The 24,545-nt window shown below is 39.3% G+C and overlaps 1 protein-coding gene across 1 annotated transcript in view; it reads left to right on the top strand.

Moving 5' to 3' along the window:
* B3GNTL1 (UDP-GlcNAc:betaGal beta-1,3-N-acetylglucosaminyltransferase like 1) overlaps window positions 1-24,545 on the top strand; it is a 240,150-nt gene that overhangs the window by 42,512 nt on the left and 173,093 nt on the right. Inside the window, exon 6 of the mRNA XM_063120407.1 lies at window positions 2,704-2,799. Within this exon, the coding sequence (XP_062976477.1) occupies window positions 2,704-2,799 (96 nt within the window). The remainder of the gene's footprint in view (window positions 1-2,703; window positions 2,800-24,545) is intronic.

Genomic DNA, 24,545 nt, shown 5'->3' with positions numbered 1-24,545 from the left:
CTCTCCCACACTAGAGGCATTCAAGAGGCAACTGGACAACCATCTGTCAGGGATGCTTTAGGGTGGATTCCTGCATTGAGCAGGGGGTTGGACTCGATGGCCTTATAGGCCCCTTCCAAGTCTACTATTCTATGATTCTATGATAGTATGCAGTCATAAGAGCTGTTATATTATTACATTGGGCAGTCCACAGTATATATCAGGCATGCACAGCTTGTGACCCAGCCATGTATTGTTGCTTGCCTGATAATTGCCAGCCTCTCTGTGTTTGGCATTCTGGTATGAAAAGAGGTTTACCACACCCCTGGCCAAGTCACTATCATGGCTCGTGGGCTGTATTTGGCTTCATGGGTCATAAGTTGTGCAGGTCAAGTCTGGTATATATGCAGTTACATTAGCTTTTGTTAGGATGTTTTGTGTGTGAACAAAACCTTGATCCCTAAAACTGAAGATTCATAAGGAAGTAATCTCAGTGTTAATTTTTTATACAGATGATATTTGTCCACTGCTCCAAAATTTGAATGAGAAAGGGTGCAGCAGGTGTGAAATGTCAGTAACAGTGCAATTAGCATGAGATCCTTTCTGTTTACTTTAGATTCATAATTAGTGGGAAACGTAAAACTTGCTTGGAGACCCTGCCGGCCACACAGATAAACAATTTAAAGGAACTGTATGTGTATAATCATCTTCTGCCTTTCTAATATTATCAGATTGTACGGCTGTCACAGCTGCTTGAAGGAAAATGTCTAAATCAAATTGTCGCACTCAGTTGAAGATTGACTTGGTTTTTAACTATATACATAGCTTGAGATGTGCTTTGGATGCACGGATGACTGTGTCGTTTTACTGAAATATGGTCCTTACAGTATTGTAAACATCAGAGATTTGCATGAAATGTTTTCTTTTTCCTAATTACTATAAAGGAAGCAGACCATTTCATTTAAATTGTTACCTAGTGGAACTAAACAAACCAAACACTTACCAATTAAAGTCTATTGGTAGCGACATGTACATTGATGGTGCTATATAAATAAATAATAATAATAATATCTATGTTGAGTGTTGTGGTACCTTGTTAAATTGTTTGTTGTGGTGAGCACTGTAAAGTTTCCTTATTGTCTTATAGCATGCTATTATTATGTATGTTCTCTTCTGTTTTAGGCTAGGCATTTTAGAATTTTATCTCAAAATAATTGCAACCAAAATAATTTGTGGTTTTTTTATGCTCAAAAATTATCCTGATCAATGTATCTAAAGTCTATAACAATGTGGGGGAAGGCCAACATTGGGATGCCATGCAGATAACTTGATCTTTGTTGATCTGATTCACTTCATCTTTCATTTGAAATTGGTTTTAACAAGCACGTATCGGCTGTACTTATGTGAAGATGCTATCTTTATCAGTTTCTCTGGAAACATACAGAAGCACTGAAGAAGCAGTGGTGTAACTTGGGTTTTTTATTATAGTTTTAAACCTGCTGCAGGTTGCAGAAAGTTTTATGAACATAAATTAAACATTGTTTTATTCCCTTCAACTCTACATCAAGGGTTTCCATCTTTTCCATAAAGTTACAAACTTTGCTAAACTTAGCCAGTATAAAGATCAATCTGCTTCATTCTTAGATATTGATATTCTTTAGGTGGATGGATCATGAAGTTGGAAATCCCCTGTATTGAATAAGAGAAGGTTGCATATGCTTTATGACAGAACTTAGTACCCCTTTGTGTAACCAGATATTATCTTGTGTGGATCTAAATATGTAAAAGGCAGTAGCAGTGTCCTTGACTTCAGTGTCATTGTGAAAGCTGCTTCTATTCCTGCACCCGTTTAAGTCACCTCAGGACTGTGCCTGAGAGTGAGGAACATGTAGGTGCAGCTAAGTAAAATTCTGGTCCCTTGAATGCACCCTACGCTTTGGAGAAAAAATTCACAGTATTTAACACAGATGAAGCAGATATGGAGGGCTATTTTCCCTATCTGTTTAAGCTCCTACTATGTTGTTGAAGAAGCTAGCTCTGCCACATATATTGTTTTCAGTTTGAGAAAGGTAATATTCAGTGTACATAATAATAATAATAATAATAATAATAATAATAATAATAATAAATTTATTTCTTACCCGCCTCTCCTTTTAGATCGAGGCGGGGAACAACATTAGAACAGGAATCAATACATCTTAAAAAAATAACAAACAAATGATCAGGATTTATTAGCTTATCAACCATAATGCATAGCAAATGAAGAATAAGATAAAGGAAACATTGTTTGCAATATCAAGAGCAATTGTAATGATCAAACATTGTAGGTCTAGCATGAATAACAGTGTTTCAGTATTTAACTACTGACAAAGTAGTATTGTGTGCTGCTTTTAATGATGCACTGGTTTTAGACGTTTGGATTAGTTGTGTGTATTTTATGGTATTTTTGTTTGTGTTGTGCCCCGCCTCGATCCAGAGGGAGAGGCGGGTAACAAATTATTATTATTATTATTATTATTATTATTATTATTATTATTAGTGTTGACCCCACTAAATCAGAAAGCAAGCAGCAATTCATCTGATCTACCAGGAAGTTAACACTGCCTTGTGGGGTTCAAAGCAGAGAAGCCATTTTCTCTTCAGACAACCTTGGAAATAACATCCCTGTTTTAGTTTTGTGTTATCTGCAGTTCATAAAAGTAATGTCTTCTTTTCTACTTTCAGATTATAGGCTGCCAAATTAAGAGAGAGCCAGCAGAAGCAACTGAACGATATACTAGGTGGATCAATAATCTAACACAAGAACAACTTCTTACTCAGGTATTTGGCTATATCTGTTCATCTTAAGGTGTCAGAGGGCTGATTTCCATCCATTTCTGTTTTATGTTAATTAGAAAGTGAAAGCATGGTTTTATAAACCCACCAGGTTGCAGTACAAATGTAGGAGTGTATTAATAAGCTGATTATAATAGCACTTGAGGGGAAAGAGAAGTAATCAGATATTAATTAAAATCATAGAATCATAGAATCATAGAATAGCAGAGTTGGAAGGGGCCTACAAGGCCATCGAGTCCAACCCCATATGAATCCCATATGTCTGGGATTCATATATATCATGTTACAAACCATAAGTAGTTAATTTACTTTTTAGTCCGTGATCATTGTAGCATCATCTTCCATAAAAACAAGGCAGTTTTGTTTCAGGCTTCTAAACTTAATTATACATAGTAGTTAGTATACGGACAGAGGAACCAGGGCAACACTAAGTACACAGTTTTGTTAGATTCATTGTAAAAAGCACTGTGATGTAGTGATTAAAGCACTGAATGTTGGCTGAGGAGATCTGAGTTCAAGTCCCTACGCAACCATAAAGCTTACTGTCTGACTCTGGACCAGTTGTTCTCTCTGGTACTTGTCTTCTCAGGAGACTCTGGTATAACTTCTATTCATGCTAACTTGAAGTTATTGTGGGAAGGTGGACAGGGGGCATACAAATGTTATCAAATTTAGTGTTGACATGCTGACTTATAATTTGTATAAAACATGTGAATGTAGAACAGAGATGTGATGGGCAAAATTAATATGAAAGGCATAGGAAACATAAATAAATATACTTAACCAACATGTATTCTTAGTCTGCATCATCTTGATGCTGCCACCAATAACCAGATATCAGCATAATGGGTATATTTTCTCTCCAAGCTATGTTGTACCTGAAATATTTGTCACTAATGTCAAACATAACAATAGGCACAGTAAACCTGGAAAACTACTTTTGCAAATTTAAGGAACACTAGTACTCATTTGTACTTGCTGATTTATTTATTTAGATTTATTAGATATCTTAGAAAGCAGATTCCCTATGATTCGTACAAATTGTAAAATAAAAAATAAATTAATGTAATAACAATCCAGCATATTCCCCCCCCCAAAAAAATCCTAAAACCAAACACAAAAACTATCAACTGAATTTTCAAAGAAAGGATTCCACAAAAGAGTTAATTGTTGCTTTTCCCCCAACATATGTAAATAATGAAATAATCCTGTAACGTTTCTGTTTAAGTTAGAAATTGCTTTGATATGTAAGTTTACATACACACTCAAATAACATGATTTGAACAGTGTTGTAAGTGACTAGTGATAACCTCTAAAAGTCCGTGATTTGGGGCATGAAGAAAGCAACCCTCCGAAGGATTGTACAGCTGAGCAGATGCCTCAGCAGTGGTCCATCCTTCCTTTTTCTCTAACTGCCAGGGAAGGCATATCATATACGTACAATGAAAGTAATGTTAGCAACAACATATAAATCCATCCATTCTCTTTCATTTCACTACAAGCTTTAAAATTAGAAAGGTGTTCCCCACGCCCCATTGCACCCATGAATTCTCTGAGTTTCAGTGGCTAGATTAGGAATATGGGGAGAGGAGGAATCTTTATTGAATGTGATTGCCAGTTCTGTCCCCTTTTCCTATGCATTTTCTTCATCCCCCTCCCCTACGAATCTGTGAACTTGAGGGCTTTAGACATAAAAACTAAGCTTGCGGAGTGGCTTAACATGGTATCTGTTCATTCATATTTATACATGTGTGGGAGAATTGCCACTATGTTATAGGTTCTGCCATATTATATTCTGGCTTCCATATATAAGAAGTCAAAGAATTAAAAGTTAAACTTCTCTTTCTATCTCTCTTTGCAAGATCAGTCTTTGATGGGAAAGTACCATATTTTAGTGCATGTGATGATTGAGTAATTCTGGCCTTTCTGACTGAAATTATTTTTATGTTAGTTTTGGTTTCCCGCTAATCCTTAGCAAGGCAAAAAAATGTTATTGTTTGTTTTTTGCTGCTGCTTAATTGCTCATATCATCAAATCAATGATGTGTTCCGTATTTGTACATACTCACATGTGTTTTTTTAAAAAGTATTTTTTTACTTTTGTCTACAAAGGCATTCACTGTTGCCATGAAAGATCAGTTTTATATAGACATTTTTACTGATTAGCTAATATATATTTTGAAGTATTGACATTTCAAAAACCAGGACAAGTTATCTTTTAGTGAGACGTATCTTGTGAGATTTGAATCTGACATATTTGGCTTAACAGATTGTTTCATTAGGCAGACAGCCATCACTAAATGAAAAGAGACTTTGGCAAAAACAAGCACAGTTATGGAAGAAACCTGCCCTGTTTATAGGGAAATGATGGGTTTAATGATTGGTTTAGTGGCAGATAATCCCAGCATGCCTTAAGAGGCACATATTTTGAGCTTAGAGTTTGTGGTATTATGGCAGGAAGACATTTATTTTTAGTTTTATTGGATTTAAGTTGCTCAGGAGAGGAATGCATCTATGTTAGGTTTCATATTGTGGAAACTCAGTTTCATTTCCTTAGTCCTCTAATGCTGCTGTCATATTTGAAAACTTCAGGGTGATAAATATAATGCAGGGAGAAATTATGTATGTGGTAAAAAGGTGGAGTTAAAGTTGATCATTTGAATGAAGTATTGCATGTAGTTGTAGTGTACAAAGTATTTTGTACATGTGTCATCATACATACAATAGGAAGAGAAGTGGTATCATATATCAGCTTAGGTAAAAAAACACAAGGTCAACTTATTTGATGACATTTTTATGAGACATTTCAGTACTTTAAATAGAAATTGATTTGAATTTGTACAGAGTTGATAGGGATGACCGACGCAAAGAGCATATGGACACTGGGTGAAATTCTTTCCCAGCTAGCTGCCTGTGCCCATAGTTTCAGTTCATTGGGCTGGTTTTATTGGTTTGGGGGCTCCTATTCATATGGCCAGAGGTGGAGGCAAGGGTAGGGGTTTCCTTTCCAGAGTGTTCCCCTGGTTACTACCAGTTCACTTAGATTTAATTGTCCCACAATGCTCTGGGACAAATAAACTTTGACATACATAACTGCCGTGTTGATGATCTAGTCTTCCTCTGGAATGGGAAGCTGATTCTGAAGATTGATATGGTAGTTGATAGCCATCCAGTCTTGGAACGGTTGCCTGAGCATTCTAAAGCAATGATACTTAACATCAGTGTTTGGGTTACTGATTCCTTCATTGTGATGACAGTTATGAAAGAGGTCATTCACCGAAGTTGTCATTTTGCAGATGGGGGAATTCAGTCCAAATGTGACTGATTTGCCCGTTGCAACTTATGGATAAAAGGGGATTTAAGATTGGGGATACTTGGGTTCAAATTCCCACTGGATCAAGGCTCTCTTGGTGACCTTGGGCTAGTCAACAACTCTCAAACTAACAGGGTTGTTGTGAGGATAAAATGGAGAGAGAACCATTTATGCTACCTTGAGCTCCTTTGAGGGCAGGTGGGCTATAAATGAAATAACTTATTTTTTTCTTTTAAAAAGTTAAATATAAAATTGCAGATTTGCTGTTGGCAGTTTAGTGAGGAATGTATAGATTCAGTGGGAGGATCTGTTCTAAATGCAATTTGTAACTAGAAATACATATCAACAATCAGATACATCTGGAAGAGAGGCATCTCTTCTAAATTTCTGTACTGTACTCCAAAGCACATTACTAATTCTGTATTTTAAAAGTTACTTGAAATACTTGTGGCAAAATATACCTTTTGAAAACCAATTTTATAGCAAATGCCTTACATCCTGCATGCTGAATTCCTCTGTTCTATGATAAGTCTTTGATTCTCTTGGAAGGAATGCCTCATCTGATGGTTGTAACTTTATCAGATACTAGTTTTTCTAAATGTACAGCTTGTGCAGATACAGCACAGTTAATGATCATAAGCGAAAGGTTGTAGGGCACACATGGGTTCTGTGGTTAGCAAAATGTTAGCCAGGCCCTAGCCCAAGAGGAAATGTGAGTGGTTGTAAGGCATCCGGTATGTGAAAGAAGGAGGAAGTGGTCTGCGTCAGGCTGCTGGGGAGCTGTTGGGCCTCTGCCCTCTCCATGGATGAGTTGGCTTCTCTGATGTAGGTGAATTTAACCTCTGTGTTAGATCTTGCAGAGGAGTATTCAGTATGCTCACTTTAAAATATCTGAGCACAGTGAAATAGTTAAGTCCAATAGTGTGAAATGAAATGCCATGTATGAGTTGCAGCAGCCTTAAAAACGGCTAATTATTGAAACAGAAACTCTGTAAGATGGTATAGGGTTTTGTTCTTTCAGGGGGATTTTCCATGGTAGCCCACATTTAAATTACTTCACAGTTACAATGTGCACCTGATAACAGTTATCAGAAGGAAAATATGCTTGTAAAAACACTTTCAGGATCCACAGAGCACTTAGGTGCAAAATGCCAGTGGGGGCTCAGTGCACTTACAGGGTTACTTTATTCCCCTATAACATATTAAGTTCCTATGAATTCTAAAATATTATAGTGCCACATATAGAAAAGGATCTCTTAATAGCCACTCTCAGTGAGGAGTGATTATTTTTCCTATGGGATCATGTGAGAGAGTATAAATATCTGTTAATCCATGTATGTGTGTGTGCATGCATTAATAGAAGTATAGCTTCGAAATTGCGTGAGGTACTGGTTCCTCTCTATTCGGCCCTGGTTAGGCCTCATCTTGAGTATTGTGTCCAGTTCTGCACACCACACTTCAAGAAGGATGCAGACAAGCTGGAGGGGGTTCAGAGGAGGGCTATGTGGATGATTAGGGGTCTGGAAACAAAGCCCTATGAGGAGAGACTGAAAGAACTGGGCATGAGAAGAGAAGACTGAGGGGAGACATGATAGCACTCTTCAATTACTTGAAAGTTTGTCACACAGAGGAGGGCCAGGATCTCTTCTCGATCATCCCAGAGTGCAGGACATGGAATAATGGGATCAAGTTACAGGAAACTGGACATCAGGAAAAACTTCCTGACTGTTAGAGCAGTGCAACAATGTCTTGCTGGACATTAGGAAAAACTTCCTGACTGTTAGAGCAGTACAAATGAAAACAAGAAAGTTAAGGAAACAGATAAAAAATGCAATTTTATATACTAAAAGATAATGTTAAAAATAACATACACGAAGCATTTCACAAGTACAAGGAAGACCAAGGGTCAAAACGCGTTTGGCCAAATGGATCAAGTTTATTGAGCATTTTTTGTCTAGCATTCTGATTGTCTCGTTGTATTATTGTACTTGTGAAATGCTCTGTGTATGTAATTTTTAACATTATATTTTAGTATATAAAATTGCATTTTTTACCTTTTTCCTTAACTTTCTTCTTTTCATTTATACTGTGTTAGGTTAAGGTCATCACCTCTTTGTTGCATTTGTTAGAGCAGTGCAACAATGGAACCAATTACCTAGGGAGGTTGTGGGCTCTCTCACACTAGAGGCATTCAAGATGCAACTGGTCAGCCATCTTTCAGATATGTATTAAGGTGGATTCCTGCATTCAGCAGGGGGTCGGACTTGATGGCCTTATAGGCCCCGTCCAACTCTACTATTTTATGGTTCTGTAGGCATAATTAATTGATTATGTTTCTTGTGGAAATGAATAAGTAATTACTTTTGGTAGGGGAGGTAATGATCATTAAGGGAATGTAGAAATGACTTAGGAAATAAGGGCTTTTGAAGGACACCCACTGATTAACTACTTCTAGTGCCACTTTTAAGTCCTTTTTGATTTCTCATCCTTGAGAGTTCATTTTTATTTTTCAGCAAGAGTTATATAGTGTTTTGTTTTAAATGAAGGCACAGATGCTCAGAATTATGCTAAAGCCACCAGATACTGAACAAGATTACACCCAGTGCTTCACAGCATAATCCTATTTACCAACAATGCAGTTTCCTCTACTGTCAGCATCTTTACCAGCCTTTCTCAACTGGCTGTGCTTGCTGGGGTTGATGGGAGTTATAGTCAAAAAATTTGGGAAGCATCAGGTTGGGGAAGGCAGATTGAGATAAATGGTAACACTCTCTTATGCACTTGAGCAACTGTACTAGGGCTTGCAGAAAAGCTTTTTCAGTAATTACTTTACAACTACCCCTTGAAGACTACCTCTTTGGGTTCACTAAACTTGAGCAGCAGCATTTCTTGCATTTTGTTAAGTCATCTTTAAGCTAATATTGAAGGCTTTCTCAGCGTGGTCAAGAAGGCATGAGATGTTTTATTCTTCACATTAAAACCACAAGGCAGGTTTAGCGCTTTTCAGATTAATTTCTGCTTGGTATGTTATCACAGAGGGGCGTGGGCTCGCTTATCGTGGACTTTGCTTTCGTAGTGTGCACATTATCCTTTGTAGCTCTTGGCTCTTGATAACAAAAATGTGCAGATATTTTTTAGGCCTATCATTTGAATTCTTCTGGTCCAAATACAAATAAAGGTGCAGAGCTTTTTATTCACCCTCTTCTTTCTAGAATGTATATTGGTTCCCTTGCAGCAGCGTGTGTCATTGTCTCACCACAGGACAGCCACAAAGTCACCACAATTGCAACTCACACTACAGAATGCAAAGGCTGCCTTCTTTTAGTAGTGGTTGTTGTGTGCTCTTCTTGTCATTGTGACGGGCCCATAGGAGACTTAAGCTTGGTTCACTCCTTTGAATCATGGAATTGTTTTCTAGTACTCTTAAGGCCAATGATGACATAATGCTTTGCCATCCACAGGACAGGTTTTAGAAATGTTCCCGTGAATGCATATACTGGATGCAGACAAAATATTTCCTGATCAATTAACCATTGTTAAGAGATTGGGGAAAATGTAATGGCTCACATACTGCTTTCTCTTTTCAGAATCAGTCAGTTTTACATTTGCAGGGAACTTAATGCTAACTGTGGCTAATTTTAAACTAGGGATTATAGCTTATTTCAAATTCTGGTTTAAAGCTAGCTGTGGTTAGCATTAACCTCAGTGCAAATGTAACAACTACATTATGGTTAAGGCTGAAAAAGGAAGGAAGTGCATGAGCCTCTAGGGTGTTCCTGCAACCAGGAAAAAAATATCTGTGCCATGTCGAAAACAGCATGTTAAAATTTTAGAGAGCTAGCCATGTTAGTCTCCTGTAGCAAAAACAGCAAGTCTTACGGTTGCCATAAGATTAACAATTTTTTAATTGTATAAGCTTTTGTGACTAGAATCCATTTCAAGTATATGCATCTGATGAGGCGGATTCTAGTTCATGAAATCTTATGCTATTAAAAATGTGTTAGGGCACAATTCTATGGACTGCATCTTTACTGCTTGGAAGCCCCTGAACTCAGCAGCTTCCAAGATTCCTGTGCCCTCCTGGGTTAAAGTTGGCATGATGGGAAGAGTGACGGAGGTGATCTTTGCTTCCCTGCACTCCAATCGCCTGTATTTTCGCTAGACAAACTTTTCAGCCCATCAGGCAAGTGCGCTTTGGAGTGGGAGGGATAATTTTTATCCTGGCCTCTCTGGTCTCCTTCCCTCCCCACTCATGGGAACACCCTCTTTCCTACTCTTCCAAGGTTGGTTTTCTGACCTCAGAAAAACAGCTGGCATAGTTCTTTCCTGCAAGGCGTTTGGGAAGGGGGTCAGGTTTCTGACCTAGGAGGGGTTTCTTGAGCCCAGGCACCATAGGATTGCTCTCTCCATGTTTAAAGTGCGACATGATCCTCCGGGAATGTTGGATGTTGTCATCCTAGAAAGATATTTAGGGCTGATTCTATGAGTTGAATCCTGGAATCTTGTAGGTTATCTGTAGGTTAATTGTAAGTTAACTGTGGGATTGTTTAGCACACGCTTAACCTATAGTGGCTTAGTTTGGACAACACAATAACTACCAGTGGTTTTAGTCGTCAACCGTGAGTTGAGCAGTCAACGGTTGGTATTCATGTCGTCTGTCAGGCAAAAACCACCCTACAGTTGAATTTTTCATCAAAAAACAACAACTGGAGAAGCCCAACCGGCTGCAGAGTTGACTAGTCGCACAACTGATGGTTATTGTGTTGTCCAAACTGAACCAGTGGAGTTCTTCGACCTGTTGAGTGGAGTATTTCAGCTGGCTACAGAGTTCCCTAGCAAGAGTGGCCAAAACCACACCAGCTTCTCTGCTTCAGCCAACACAGTTCACAGAGACTGCTGGGATAGCATCGGGAGGACTGAGGGATGAGGGAGGGTGGGGAGAGGGGCAGAGGCTGTATCAGTCAAATGCTGGGTTGACTATTCACTCAGTGCCAGCCCCAAACACCCACAGTTGTGTAGTAAAATGTTGTGTGGGGAGTACCCTCAAAAAATCCAACTGTGAATTGACTACTCCACCCACCATTGGCTAATGTCCGAATGCAGCCTCTGTCTTGATTTGGGCATCATTTCGAATCCCTGAACAGGCTGATCAGGGCCTGAATATTCAAAGTGGCCATGAAATGTGCTTGGCATGCACCTTGGCAAATTATGGGTTAATTAACCCATAATTTTATTTATGGGTTGCTTATGGGTTATTTATGGGCTGCTGTTACTTGTAAACTAGGCCACTGTGAACTTGTTTGCACGACACTGTGAACAAGCCAGGAAGAGAACCTATGGTTTGTTGTTGGGTTGTGAACTCCAGCTTCTTTGTGGTTAGCAATTAACCATAGTTAAACCATAGTGCAGGTTTCGCACATAACGACAACCCACAATTCAACAACAATTCACCCATATGGAATCTATACTCTGGGTTGTTTTTATGTGTGAACCACTGTCAGAAAGCTGAGAAGGATAATAAAGTAATTGAGTGGATTTGGGGAACCTGTAACTTTTTGCTTGGAACACTGCCCTAGGAACAACAGGATCTTTCTATGTACAGCTAAGTGCCGTTGTGATATAAATTGACAGTAAACCAATCCTTTCTCTTAGCTTCTCATATATTTGTATATTTGAAAATTTCCAACCTGAAATACTGAACCATGCTTCGAATTAAAAAACATCCACAAATTGTTTGGCATTTTACTAGTTTAAAAATGTTGCATGAAATAGCAATATTAGCTTTTTGCTGGTTTAGAAATGTTGTCAAGCTTGTTTGGCCATCTGAACACAGCTGCATCTTCTACCGTACCTTCCAGTTCTACAGTATTTTAAAAGTCTCTTTCATGAACAAAACAGGACCCTAGTTGAAGTTTGCCTTGGGTTATATATGCAGTGCAAAAAAAAAAGTTTGATTTGGGGTGGGTAGGAAAGAGCTTTTTGTTATAAAATTATTCATAGATCTGCCCAGCAGATGTTGGCAATTGCGAAAGGGAACAGAGGCCATTCTGTGGTCAGCCAGCATGCTTCATTTCACGTGGGCAGATCAAGGCTCAAGGCAGCAACTATTTCCTCTTAGCACGCTGGGTGACAGTGTGAGCAGCCTGTGTGGGCAACACCCCACTTAACTCATACAAAGTCACTTTTGTAATTCATCTGTTTTTTGTTAATAGGTAAGAAGGGACTAGAATTACAGTTTCTCTGTCCACTGTTTAATAAAAATGGGGACCCACAGGCATAAATAATTCTGCATTTGAACATATGCCTACCTTTTTACATAGGCATATCTTTTTAATACAGTCTAATAATTGGCTCTATGAGGGTAGTATTCCCTGTTTTTAATACAACCAGAATTTAGAAGTTCAAGCCGCTCAGTCCTAAGCATGTTTACTCAGAAGCAATTCCCACTGATTAAATAGGATGCATAGGTAATAGGTGTAATATTGGGCTGTAAAAGTGTTAAGTGATATGGTAAAGGTGTGAAGATTATAATATTGGGGTGAGCTAACCTGCTGCTTGCCCGAAGAATTGGGAAAACAACAAACAAGTGAAAAGACTGTACTCGTGTTTAACTCAACCTTTTAATAACTTCACAGATGTTTGTGGTCTCACTTGTATAGCATAATGTGCTTGGGTTTTTTTTTAAAAAAAGAAAGACATTTTTGCTTGGATCCAGGATCTGTCTTCCTCTGATAGAAGTGTTTGGCTCATGGAAGGTGCCTCCATCCCTTCCACCCGTGCCACAATTCACTCCATTCAGCAGGATCTCCCAACCCTCTGTGTAGCATTTTCAGGGGGCTGATGTGGGGAGGAGGGGGTGGGAAAGTCTACTTCCACCAGGACAGTTGCACATGCCTAAATCTGAATCCAACCCTTTGTCTTTTGGCATCTGTGCTGAGGAGAAATTCAATGCCAATTCAAACATGCAGGAAAAGCATATGGTACAATCTTCCTTGTATTGTTACATTTGTTTATAGTTGATAACTGTTTGAATGTTCCTCCACGTTAACCTCCTTATATATGGAAAGACTATGGAGAAAGCTACATGTACCACATGTGTGACTTTATGTTTAAATCATCTCTCTGGGTGGGCACAAGCCTGAGCCGGATGTTTTCTGGAGCTATTTCAATCAAATCAATGATTAAAAAGTCAGTACTTTGCTATCTCGTTTTTCAGTCATCCAGCACCTTCACAGATCATTTCAGTCATTCATGAATTTTGGTTATATTGCATGACGCTTGTCTTTTGTTTGTACTGGGAGCAGGTGGGGGTGGGTGGGAATGCAGACGGGACGGAAATGGAAGTGCAATGAAAGATAGAAATGTTTCCACTCTTTTCCCAACAGATAAAAAGCTAACCTTTAGCAGAGAAAGAAGAATCAGTTTGAAATAGATATGTATGCTTTTGTCATTGTTTTTGTATTCCTGGCTGCATTTGCTATTGAATTTTCGTTTCAGTGAAGATAATCACATGATTTCAGCAGTGATGACAAATTGCCAGGGTTGTAACATTTATGCTCACCTGTTGGGTACAACAGTTTATCATGTAATTCCCTATGCAAACAGATAGAAGCTTCTGTCAAGATGCAAACTTCCAGCAGCTTAAGAGAAATATTTTGGGTATTTACTTATGCTCTATAAATACAAAGATACTTATAAAGTTCACTAGCCGAATAGATGCAAGCCTTGATTATCTGGTCCTTGTTTATCAAATTGGTCCTGCATTTGTGGTCTACAAGGCTGCCTACCGCTGTTGAACTATCTTGGTTTTTCCAGGGTCTTTGTATTACACTGAGGCTACATGGTTCTATGTGGCCTCTGTGATCCTGAGGTCAGGATTTCTCAAGCCAGGAAGAAAGTATATTGGAGTAGCATTTATGCTTCTTGCGTTGATTATTTTTTAAGTGGTAAAGGTGGTTTTCAGGGATCATATATCTTGATTACAGAGGATACCTTTGCTGCTGTAAAGGCTGTTTATGCCAAAGGTTAAAGAATGGACATATCATTTAGAATAAACAGGCTGAGCATGCATTATCTAAATTAATATTTTGATTTGGTTGTTGTCATTTCTGGTTTTGACTATGGAACATGGGTGTTAGCTCAACATCACATTGTAATTTGGATGCTTTCCTACTCATGCAGTACTTGAGAGAGTAAATTTCTTTGTTTATGAAATGGTAATACAGTGAGATTTAATGTCTTGGCTGAGTAAATGAAGTAAATTAATGACCTGAGTGAGAAGTAGATTTGGGTTATGTCTACTCTTTTATTGATTGTGACATATAGGGGTCAATTTACAAGTGGAATTGATGCAACCCAGTGCTGTTCATCTAGCCCTGTGCATCATTAATCATTTTTATCAAGGAAACTTTAATATCACATGAAATATCAAGGTTCCAAACTGAAGCACATGAACATTAAGAAATGCTAGAGTTAAGGTTAGCAAAGCAAGTTATTGTGGGGGCAGCAAAAAGTAATTCCTCCCTCCTAAATTACCCGACAAATCGAAAGCATGAATATATCAGGGATTCTAAATTCTTTTTAAAACATCTAACTAGTTTTGCTGAAATATTACTTCAGGTCCTCTGAGAGGCTTACATATGCCTGGTGGAACTTATCAATCATTCTTGGGAAGCGGATTGATTACCACCCCCATGCCATTATCAGAACCTACCCCTGCAACTTTGTGCTCACACCTCAAATTTCAAATGCAATGTGCTCTCTGAGAAATATGTTCAAGGCCCCTTGGGTTTATGAGACCAGTTGTAGAATTTTCTGGATTGGGGCCATAGACGCAATTCAGACAATAGACTTTATACTGGCATCTCTTTGTTTTCTTTACTTAGGCCATCATAAGTCATCATTATGGATCATTATTTTTGCTCAACAAATCTATGTTTTCCCCCCATTTTTGCTTGCAAGGGTTCAAAACTAGTATGAGAATTTCCAAAATAAATATTTGTGTTATGAGAAGTTATCTTCAGCAGCAAATGGATCTTACATTAATGTTTTTCTGCTTGTCAATGAAGAAGGATAAAATTGGAAGGCCTATCATAGAGTTGTAGAGTTGGAAGGGTTCTTATAAGGCCGTCAAGTCCAACCCCCTGCTCAATGCAGGAATCCACGTTAAAACATACCTGACAAACAGCTGTCCAGCTCCTTTATTTACAGCAGTGTTTTCTGTATGCAAGTGATTAGTGATGAGTTAAGATCCCATGCCTTGATTTAGAATTGCCTTAGGTACCAGAGACAAGGCCTTTTCAGTGGTAGCCCTATATATTTGGACTTCCCACCCATAAGTGGTGTGTATGGCCCTTAATTAGTGAATTTTAAAATAGTTTTTTAAAATTCCATACAGCTTTTTATGATGGGCTTATTTGGCTTCATAGTTTTGTTGCTACTGTTTAATGGTTAACTTTACCGAATTTGTTTTTCTGTTTTATTGTTACATATATATTCAAGGCCAAGAGAAAAAGACAGCTGGGAGGGTGCTGTTGCACAGTGTCCTGCTTTGTTGGTCCCTGGCTGACAGCTTTTCAGCCACTATGGGAACAGAGTGCTTGACTAGATGGATCCTCAGTCTCATCCAGCATGGCGCTTCGTTGTTCTTATATCTTGTGGAGGCCCTTCTTACTGGCCCTGCTTGAGACTATGTTTAGCTGCCTGAGAGAAGCTACTCCGTGGCTGGAGCTGAAGCGAAGCAAACTCTCCCAGGCTGATTACTTGCTGATTTGAGCCAGCTGTGCATGTCACCATGCTCTTTATCTGACCAATCTTGATATGGGGCAACAGCGCCCGGTGGCAGCAATATTAAAAGCAGCGATGCCAAAGGGTGGGGGTTGCCCCTTTGTGAGGAGCGACTTCAGGGGGGAACATAAAGGCAAGGCCCACCCTTCTAACATTAGGTTGATTGGCTTTTGTGGTTCGTGTGTGTGTGTGTGTTGTAAAATCTGGTTATGTGCCTGGGAGAAGTTATATGGGGCCTAGTGGGGGGGGGACCTGAGGGGGCTCCAATTTGTGAGGCTAAAGGATGAGGGAGATATGGCATTTGGAGGAGGGGTAGCCAGGTTAGGGGAACATGGTCCAGACAGTTAACCGATGCAGTGTTCCGATCCTCTGCCCACCCACAGCTTTGGTGGTTGCCCTGTCAGCCTGCCCTAAGATCGCCGGATGCTGCTTTTAAATGCCAGATCTGTTCAGAATAAGACCTCTTTTATTCATAGTTTAATAGTGGATAAAACAGCCAATCTGGCATGCATAACCAAGATCTGTGTGGGATAGCAGGGTTAGTCTCTCCCAACTCTGCTCACCAGGGTATTTGGTTCAGCATCAGGGGAGTCCTGAGGGCTGGGGAGGGGGATGCTGCTGTTTTCTGTAGGCGTTCCATCTTTCCTGCAGGTGCCCTGTCCATCTGACTACTGGTCTGGAGTGTTTGCACCTTGTTTTGTTGTAAACCGCCCAGAGAGCTTCAGCTGTGGGCCGGAATATAAATGTAATAAAATAAATAAATAAATAAATTGGGTCAGCAGAACAGACTGGGGATTCTGTTAGTGTATTGCTCACCCCGCTGCTCAACAGCCTCCCTATCTGAGCTGACAGAGATGGTCTTGGGTGTGCTTTGAGGTCCCCCAGACAGTTGGTTCTGGGGGATGTCAACATTCATGTTGAGGGCACCTTGTCTGAGGTGGCTCAGGACTTTATGGCCTCCATAATAACAATGGGACTGGTCCAGCATATTGTCATGATGGGACAGCATGTGTATTGGGACATACTCTAGACTTGTACCGAGCCATTCTCTAGACCTGGTTTTCTCAACTGGACATGAAAATGATGGCCTGGAAGTGGGGGGGGGGATCATTGCTTTGTCATGACCAGATCATTGCCTGCTGAGGTTTAGATTTATGGCAGCGTTTCCCCTCTGCAAGGGTGGGGGACCTATTAAGATGGTCTTACCCTGGAGGCTAATGGGTCTGGATGGTTTCCAGAGGGCTCTGGGAAGGCCTCCAGCTCATTTGGCTGGCTCTCCTGTTGAAACCATGGTTGATCATGTGGAATCCAGAAATGATCTGGGGGGTTGACATGATTGCTCCTAGGCCCGCTCCAGAGTAGAGCTCGTACTGCTCCACAGTATGTGGCAGAGCTAGGAGCAATGTAGCAAAATAGGAGATAGTTTGAGTGCAGATAGAGAAAACTCCTAGTGGGTGTAATTAAATACTAGTGTGTGCCTATGGTCATGTATTCAGGGGCAGTGAGCGGGGGGGGGGGCAAAGAAACATCTTGCTGCCTCTGTTGAGTCCTTTCTGTGCTGCCCAGAGGAGTTTTTCAGGGTCATACGGCGCTGGCCCTAAAAACAGTGTTGATCTGTTGTAATACATTTCCTAGGTGCTTCCAGAATAAAATCTCTTGCATCTGGCTAGGACTTAGACTCTAGCGTTATAGCAGGTGAACCAGGTGAGGTATCCAGAACACAGACTTGTCCAGTTTTAAAGTTGGTATGGCTTGAGGACATTGACAAGGTGGTTGGACAGTTTTGTGCAACTACTTCCATATTTGATCCTTGCCCCTCTTGACATATAAAAACTGGCAGGGCAGCAGGTGGGGGAGTAAAAAGAAGCCAAAGGCAAAGGTAGAACCAGGCAATCTTCAAAACGGAATATTTACAAAAGTTTATTTACAGTGCCAAGGTACTGTAAATAAACTTTTGTAAATATTCCGTTTTGAAGATTGCCTGGTTCTACCTTTGCCTTTGGCTTCTTTTTACTCCCCCACGGGGTTTTCCTTGCTAGGGCAGCAGGTGGGAACAGCTGGCTGGGTCAGCAAGTTGAATAATGCCTCCTTGTGAGAGGGAGTGGTCCTCACTGAGACCACTCCTGAAGAAACCTTCCCTGGACCCCCAAAAATATAATAAATGAAATGAAATACACTGCATTTATTAATTGCTGTAAGTTGTCCTATGAGGGCTTTACCCTAAAGGGTATATTTAACAAATATTGATGTGACCTGAAGCACAGGAGTGCCTCTTCATTCCACTTTCCCCCATAACACCCCTGTTTGGAAAGAAAACTGGCCACAATACAGTTTTTAATCATGTGTATCCACCCAAGCTTAGATCTATAGAAAATAGGGAAACCATATAATTGCATAGTTTAATAACGTTTTTAAAACTAGAGTGGGAGCAGATGGAGGAGGGAATAGAGATATGTTTTTGCCTTTGAACTGTGGGTGTTATATTTATGTTAGCAACTGTCTTTAAAACATATCCATTCAAACCAGGCTAGATGATGTTTACAACCTGTTTTACAAACTGAATTGGGTTTTGTTTTTTTTTCATTTCAAAACAAAGGGCCAAATGTTTTGCTTTTCCTACTCCTGGAAACAACTTAAGTGAGTCATAGGGTCATTATCACAGAAGAAACAAGACTCTTATCTGTTCAGAAGTTTAGAGCAGTTGTACACTGTGGTCTTTCTCTTCAGACTGAAGCTTATTGGAAAATGTACATGTCAAGTATTGTAGAACTTTCATTGTATTAGTGTTCAAGATGTTAAAAGGTAGAAATAACAATAACAAAATTCCCAAGGCTTTGGTAGATATATGTGTTGTATTTATTTGGAACAAATAAATACCTGAATTATACAATTATATACAGGATTCTAGGGCTCTGCTGCTTCTTGTTTCTTAACTCTTCAGTAATTCAGGACTATGAGCTGCACATAGCCGTATGCTTTTGTGACATAACTGAGGGACTTTGGGAATGTTTGTACTATGTTCTTTTACCCTAGGGTCACTGGTAGACCAAATTAGAATGAAAGAGAAGCTCCTTTCAGAAGTGTCTTTGCAAGATTCCTGAGTATGTAGAGATCTGTATATACACGTTGCAGATGTGGAATTGAATGTGTGTAGGTTGGGATTGGGGCCTGTTGGCTATGATGACACACTGCATACATTCAGTGAATGTATGGAGTCCCAGCTGTACTTCCAAAAGAGACTTCTTATATTCCAACATCAGTGTTATTATTTACCACAAAACACATTATAACTCAGTAGCCATCACTGCCTGCTAATGTTTATTAATATATTAATAATATTTATATAGCCCACTAGCATATTTGGCATGGTATAAAATTTAATAGGCAAAAATAGTTTCCTGTCACCAAAATCTTACTAACTTAAATAGACTATTCCAAGGGTGGTGGGGGAAATAGCAGAGATAATAGAGAAGAGATAAGGATAGAAAGAGAAGAATTGTGGGAAAATGCAGTTCTATGTACTTAAAATTCAGTTACATCTGGGAATGAGAGATAAGCCAAAGGTGGGTTTTGATGAGAGATTTGTGGGAAGAATGGATGGTGGTGTCACTGTATAGATGTGCATGGAAGACCTTCCGCTCATAGGGGGTATCAAGGGAGAATGCATGGAGGCAGAGGGTGGTAAATTTGGAGGAGTGGAGGTCATGGGCAAAGATATAATGGGAAGAAGGTTTGAAAGACAAGGTGCGGTAATTAGAGGTGAGGCTGGGTCAAGGGAAGGCTTCTGGGGGGATGAGAGAAATAGTATCATGCTTGAATGCATTAGGGAAGGAGCATAAAGAGAAGGATAGTTTTTGTGGTGAGAATAACAGCTATGGAGATAGTAGAGAGGAAATAGGATCAAGGATGTGCACATGTATTTTTGTGGTGTTAAATGAGAGACACAGAGTAGCTGTTTCATCCAGCAATACTTGGGGAGGGGGGAGAAAACAGATTAAGGGAAGTGAGAAGAAGTGGTCAGAAGAAATGGGATAAATGAAGGCATTTACAGAGATTGCAGCCAATTGTTTCAATTGTATCATCAAAGATGTGGGAAATTCCTGAGCAGCAAGTAAGATGGCAGAGGTCAAAGGGGCTGGCCTTTCTATAGCATCAGAGACTTATTAGAATTGATATTGTCCAGAGTGGCATGGTAATATTTCTTAGATAGACACAGAGAAGGGGGAGGAGCATGACATTTAAATTGAGCAAAGCAGGGTTACTGACTTACTTCAGATGTGCTCAGCACCCTGACAGCATGAGTGGAGATCATGAAGGAAAGAATACGCTAGGCCTGAGGATTAGTGGGGTGGACAGCTCTGTAGGACAGCAGGATAAACAACTCAAGAATGAAACATAGGGAGGAGTTGAAAGTGGTACTGCGGAGTCAAGAGAGTGATTAGAAGTGATAGAAGCGATGAGGGTGCTTGGAAGGGAGAAGAGAGTACCACATTGAAAGAAACAAGGTCATGGTCAGGGAGGGGGAATTCCACAATGGGGAGATCCAACATAAAACAGTTCTAAGACAATGCAAGATCAAGATAGTGGCCATAGAAGTGAGTAGTTGGGTCATTCACAGCCTTGCATGTTGAAGTTGGCAAAAGCTCAGTTCTGCCTCATGGATTTACAGCATCAGAGACTCTTTGATGTTGAGCCAGCATGACTACTGAAGGTTAACTACTTGAAACAGCAATTGGTAAGACTTTATCCATCTTTTATGTAATTCTTCTGCAGATACGCAAAAAACAACAATGCTTCACTGTTTTTCCTAGGATCAAGTGCACACAGTACTTCTGATCCTTACCTATGGTTACAGAGGCAGGCTATAAGATCTTGCACTCCCTTACTCCATTCCCTCCCCTACTCACATGAATTCTTTCAACTCTTCCCTTGTCAGCGGAAATGCTCATTTCTGGAACAGGTCAGGTCAGCAGAGTTTGCAAAAAGGAGCTTCACTTCACTGACTTGTCCCATTTTGGAAACAAATGCTTCTGCTAGTTTCCGGGGTTGCCTTAGGAAGTGACAGCAGGCACATCAGAAACAGCGGGAGTGCAGCAGCAGTATTGGAGGTTGTCCTTAACTAGGATTTGAAGGGAATTTAAAGTTGATCTTTACTTAAGGTTGACCATAATTGAGGATAGAATTGGGATAGGCCAATATAAGCTAGTTAGGGAAAGAGGGGAATTTGCACCTGGGAGGAAGGGGCATTATATGTGCACCAGTACAACTTTTCTTTATGTTTGTTTGTTTATGATGTTCTTCCTTGATTTCATGGGATTTCCCACTTAAGACTATGTCCTATAGACACTTCCTTCCTTGTTTTGCAAAATCCTAACAGTAGTATATTTTCCTAATTTTGAAAATGTATCTTGTTTTGTAAGTCTTGCTATTTTTTTCTGCTGATGTCTCTTTTTCCACTTTACTGTGCAAGATTTTGTTCTTAGCTGGCTGCCTTTCCTAGCACCTATCTCCTCTAGTTTTCTGCTAGTGACTTGTCAGTGTTTGATCTAAATAATTTGGAAATTAATGAGTAAATTTGCCTTTCTGCTGATATTACAGTTTGCTTCAGCAAAAAATTGTAACGTAAACCAGAGGGTGGGCAGCATGGCTGTGTTTTGTGATAATAATCTAACTACAATCCAGATTCTGTGAATCAACTAATTTTGAAGGGTGATTTACTGGAATCAAAGCAGAACATTTACATTGCAACTCTTTTTGATGACTTTTGTGGATCTTGGCATTCTTAGTATCTGATGAGCTAAAGTAGTCATATAGATTGTGCATATTTATTTTATATGAAGTAAGACTTCAGTGGCTCAGGAATGAAAAAGGAGAGCTAAGGAATTGCACCTCTGTCAGATTTCGGGTTGTCAAAACTAGTCGTAACAAATAAAATAACCCTGGACTGTGATCCTGCAAGCTATATTATCAGAGATATGGACTCCTTCTGTGGGAATTATATACTGCTGGTTATGTGCCATCATTGGCTACAGAGTGAGTCAAAATCCTATGCTTCATTGTGTTTGTGTTGGAGGTGGGAGATGCCTGTGAATGTCGGCTCTTCATTGAGTTCATGAGAGGAGAATTGTATGCTTGCTTAATTTCCTAGAGGTATTTATGAAGAAATGTCTTATCATATTGGTTAGTTTATTAAGTCCAAATGCTAGTACTACAAATAGTTTCATGTAAATGGTAACATGTCAGATGGAATATTGGAAGATTGAAGATTAGTTTCAAAAAATTTCATACTATAAACAGACGGGGAAAGCAATTACACAAACTAAGAATGCATTAAATAGTGCTTTGCATACCTGGTTTTCTGGATTATTATTTTTTTAGATTCTTAAACAATTTATTTTTATTGCTCCCTATCTCATAATGCCAAATCTTTGAGTCAATTGATTGTCAGTAGATTTAGGACCAGCCAGAAAGTTGGTCTGAAAGGAAGATTAGACAAAATCATAGCAGATTATATCATTTTTGTGCTATATGAGTATGAGAAGCTTCTGAAGTACTCTTGCACATTTGAATAAATAAAATAAATGCAAATAATATTTGCATGATTGGGTATATAGTTCAAGTGTCTTATTAGTCACAAAGTACGGAAAACAAGCAAAAGTTTATAACTGTAAAAAACCGAACAAAAAACCAAGAATTCTTATTTTTTTATTCCACTGTACTATAAATAATATACTGGTAATTAATGAACTGCATTCTAATAAGTAATTGACAGGTACCGTGCATCTAGATGCTAGCATTACCTGGAGCAAGAATCAGAGTAGGATGACTCACAGGCCATCCCACTCAGAGGAGAACCCTTGCCATCCTCTTCTATAGCCTCCTGGACTGAGGGCATGGCTGTTCCATTATCCTCACATTCCAGGAGTGTATGGCTGCAGAATCAGTCTTGTGCATTTTAGGGATTGCAGACAGTTATTTTAGTGGGTTGGAGCCACTTGAAAGTGAGCCCTGCAAGTCCTTTAAACCTTCAGATGACTCCAGTTGCACACAGTGACAACGTCTTTCTATAGCTCAGCCAGCAAAGCACAGTAGGAGCTATCCAGGATACTGATTACTGCTCACCAGAACCAGTAGTGACTACGCCTGTGTGAACTTACTTAACCTTGACTTGATTTGTCATACCTTGAGTTACCTTAGCCTGACTGACTTTGACTTTATATACTTCAATCTGAATTTGCCTGGTTCAGCTTGCCTCTTCACTTGCAGGCCCCAAGCCCATCAAAACAGTATTGTTAGCACCTTGAGATGGCAATGGTTTAAATGTACTTTTGATCTAACCCAGTGTGCAATTCTTTACAGGAACCACAACAATTTTTTTTAATTAATTGGCTGTTTCTGTAAGGGGGTTTCTTAGGGTTTTTTTTTTTTTTTAATCTAGTCTACCTTCTTGTGTCCCATTGTGGAAAATACTTGAAATGTGTGTCCTCGCTATGTCTGTGTGCAGTTCATTTGCTTCACTGAAAAATAAAATTTTGCATTCAGGTGACAAAGGCTATAGTTTTTAAAACAATAGGATGATTGACCTAGTGCTAAATGGTCCTGTTGAAGTGTTCAATTTATAATGCTAAAACTCCTCTGTAGAGTGAATTGTAAAATAATAATGAAATGTAGAATCTTATTTTTCTTTGGGTCTCTACTTCCTTTCAAAATGCTAAGCTGACAATACGTGGCTTTGGCAAAGGGCATGTTTTCCCATTTGGAGCTGATAAAGGCCAGATAATTTTAAGGTCTGAAAAACAGCTTGATGTTGGAGGTCAGATCAAACCCTTTCTTCTTTTGGAATGTTTTATCTTTAAAATAAATTAGCAGGCCTTTGCCCATAGCATCTCACTCTGCGCAAGTTCCGTTGGTTGCTGGCAAAATGCTTTTAGACGATTTATGGTAAACCTTTGAATAATATTTATGGCAGGATAGTAAATCTTAAAATGAAGATTTTCTATCAGCTTATGCTTGAGGCCGTAAGCCATGTATTGACCTGTATTAGGGTCAATACATGGCTTCTACCAACACTCACATCTTCTACCAACATTTCTCACACAAAATGAGATCAATGAATGTTTCGATTTCTACGACAACATGTACACCCTATGAAAGAAATGTAAAATCACTGTATGGTGACAAAAATGTGTTAACATCACTATACAGTAACATTACCATGTTTAAAAAATTATTAGAATTGGCCTGTCCCTTCCAGACAGTAAGATGTAAAACTGTTCATACAGGTCTAATGAAAAAAATAGTTCATTATGCATAACCAAAGCCCTGTTAACAGATGGGCCAACAAATTAATACCAACCTCAGAAATGTGAATTGTGTTGATTAGGAGAGGAGTTCTCCTCCCCCATATTTAGAATGCTGCCTGGAATCTATGGGTCCTTAGGCTTTTAATAATGGATTGTTGATAGTGGTTTTGCAAATGCAGCTGAAATTAGCCATATGCATTGTGTTAATATACAGCTGCTCACATGGCACTTGCTTAGTTTTAAAACAGCAGTAGTCCTTTAAGAGAGAGAAGTGCATAACTCTTCTACTGCTATGAGGAAGGGACATAAGGGAAGGAGAAGTAGTACAGT

Source organism: Elgaria multicarinata, chromosome 3 (assembly GCF_023053635.1).
Source record: "Elgaria multicarinata webbii isolate HBS135686 ecotype San Diego chromosome 3, rElgMul1.1.pri, whole genome shotgun sequence".
NCBI lineage: Eukaryota > Metazoa > Chordata > Lepidosauria > Squamata > Anguidae > Elgaria > Elgaria multicarinata.
This window is presented reverse-complemented; position numbering and strand designations above follow the sequence as displayed.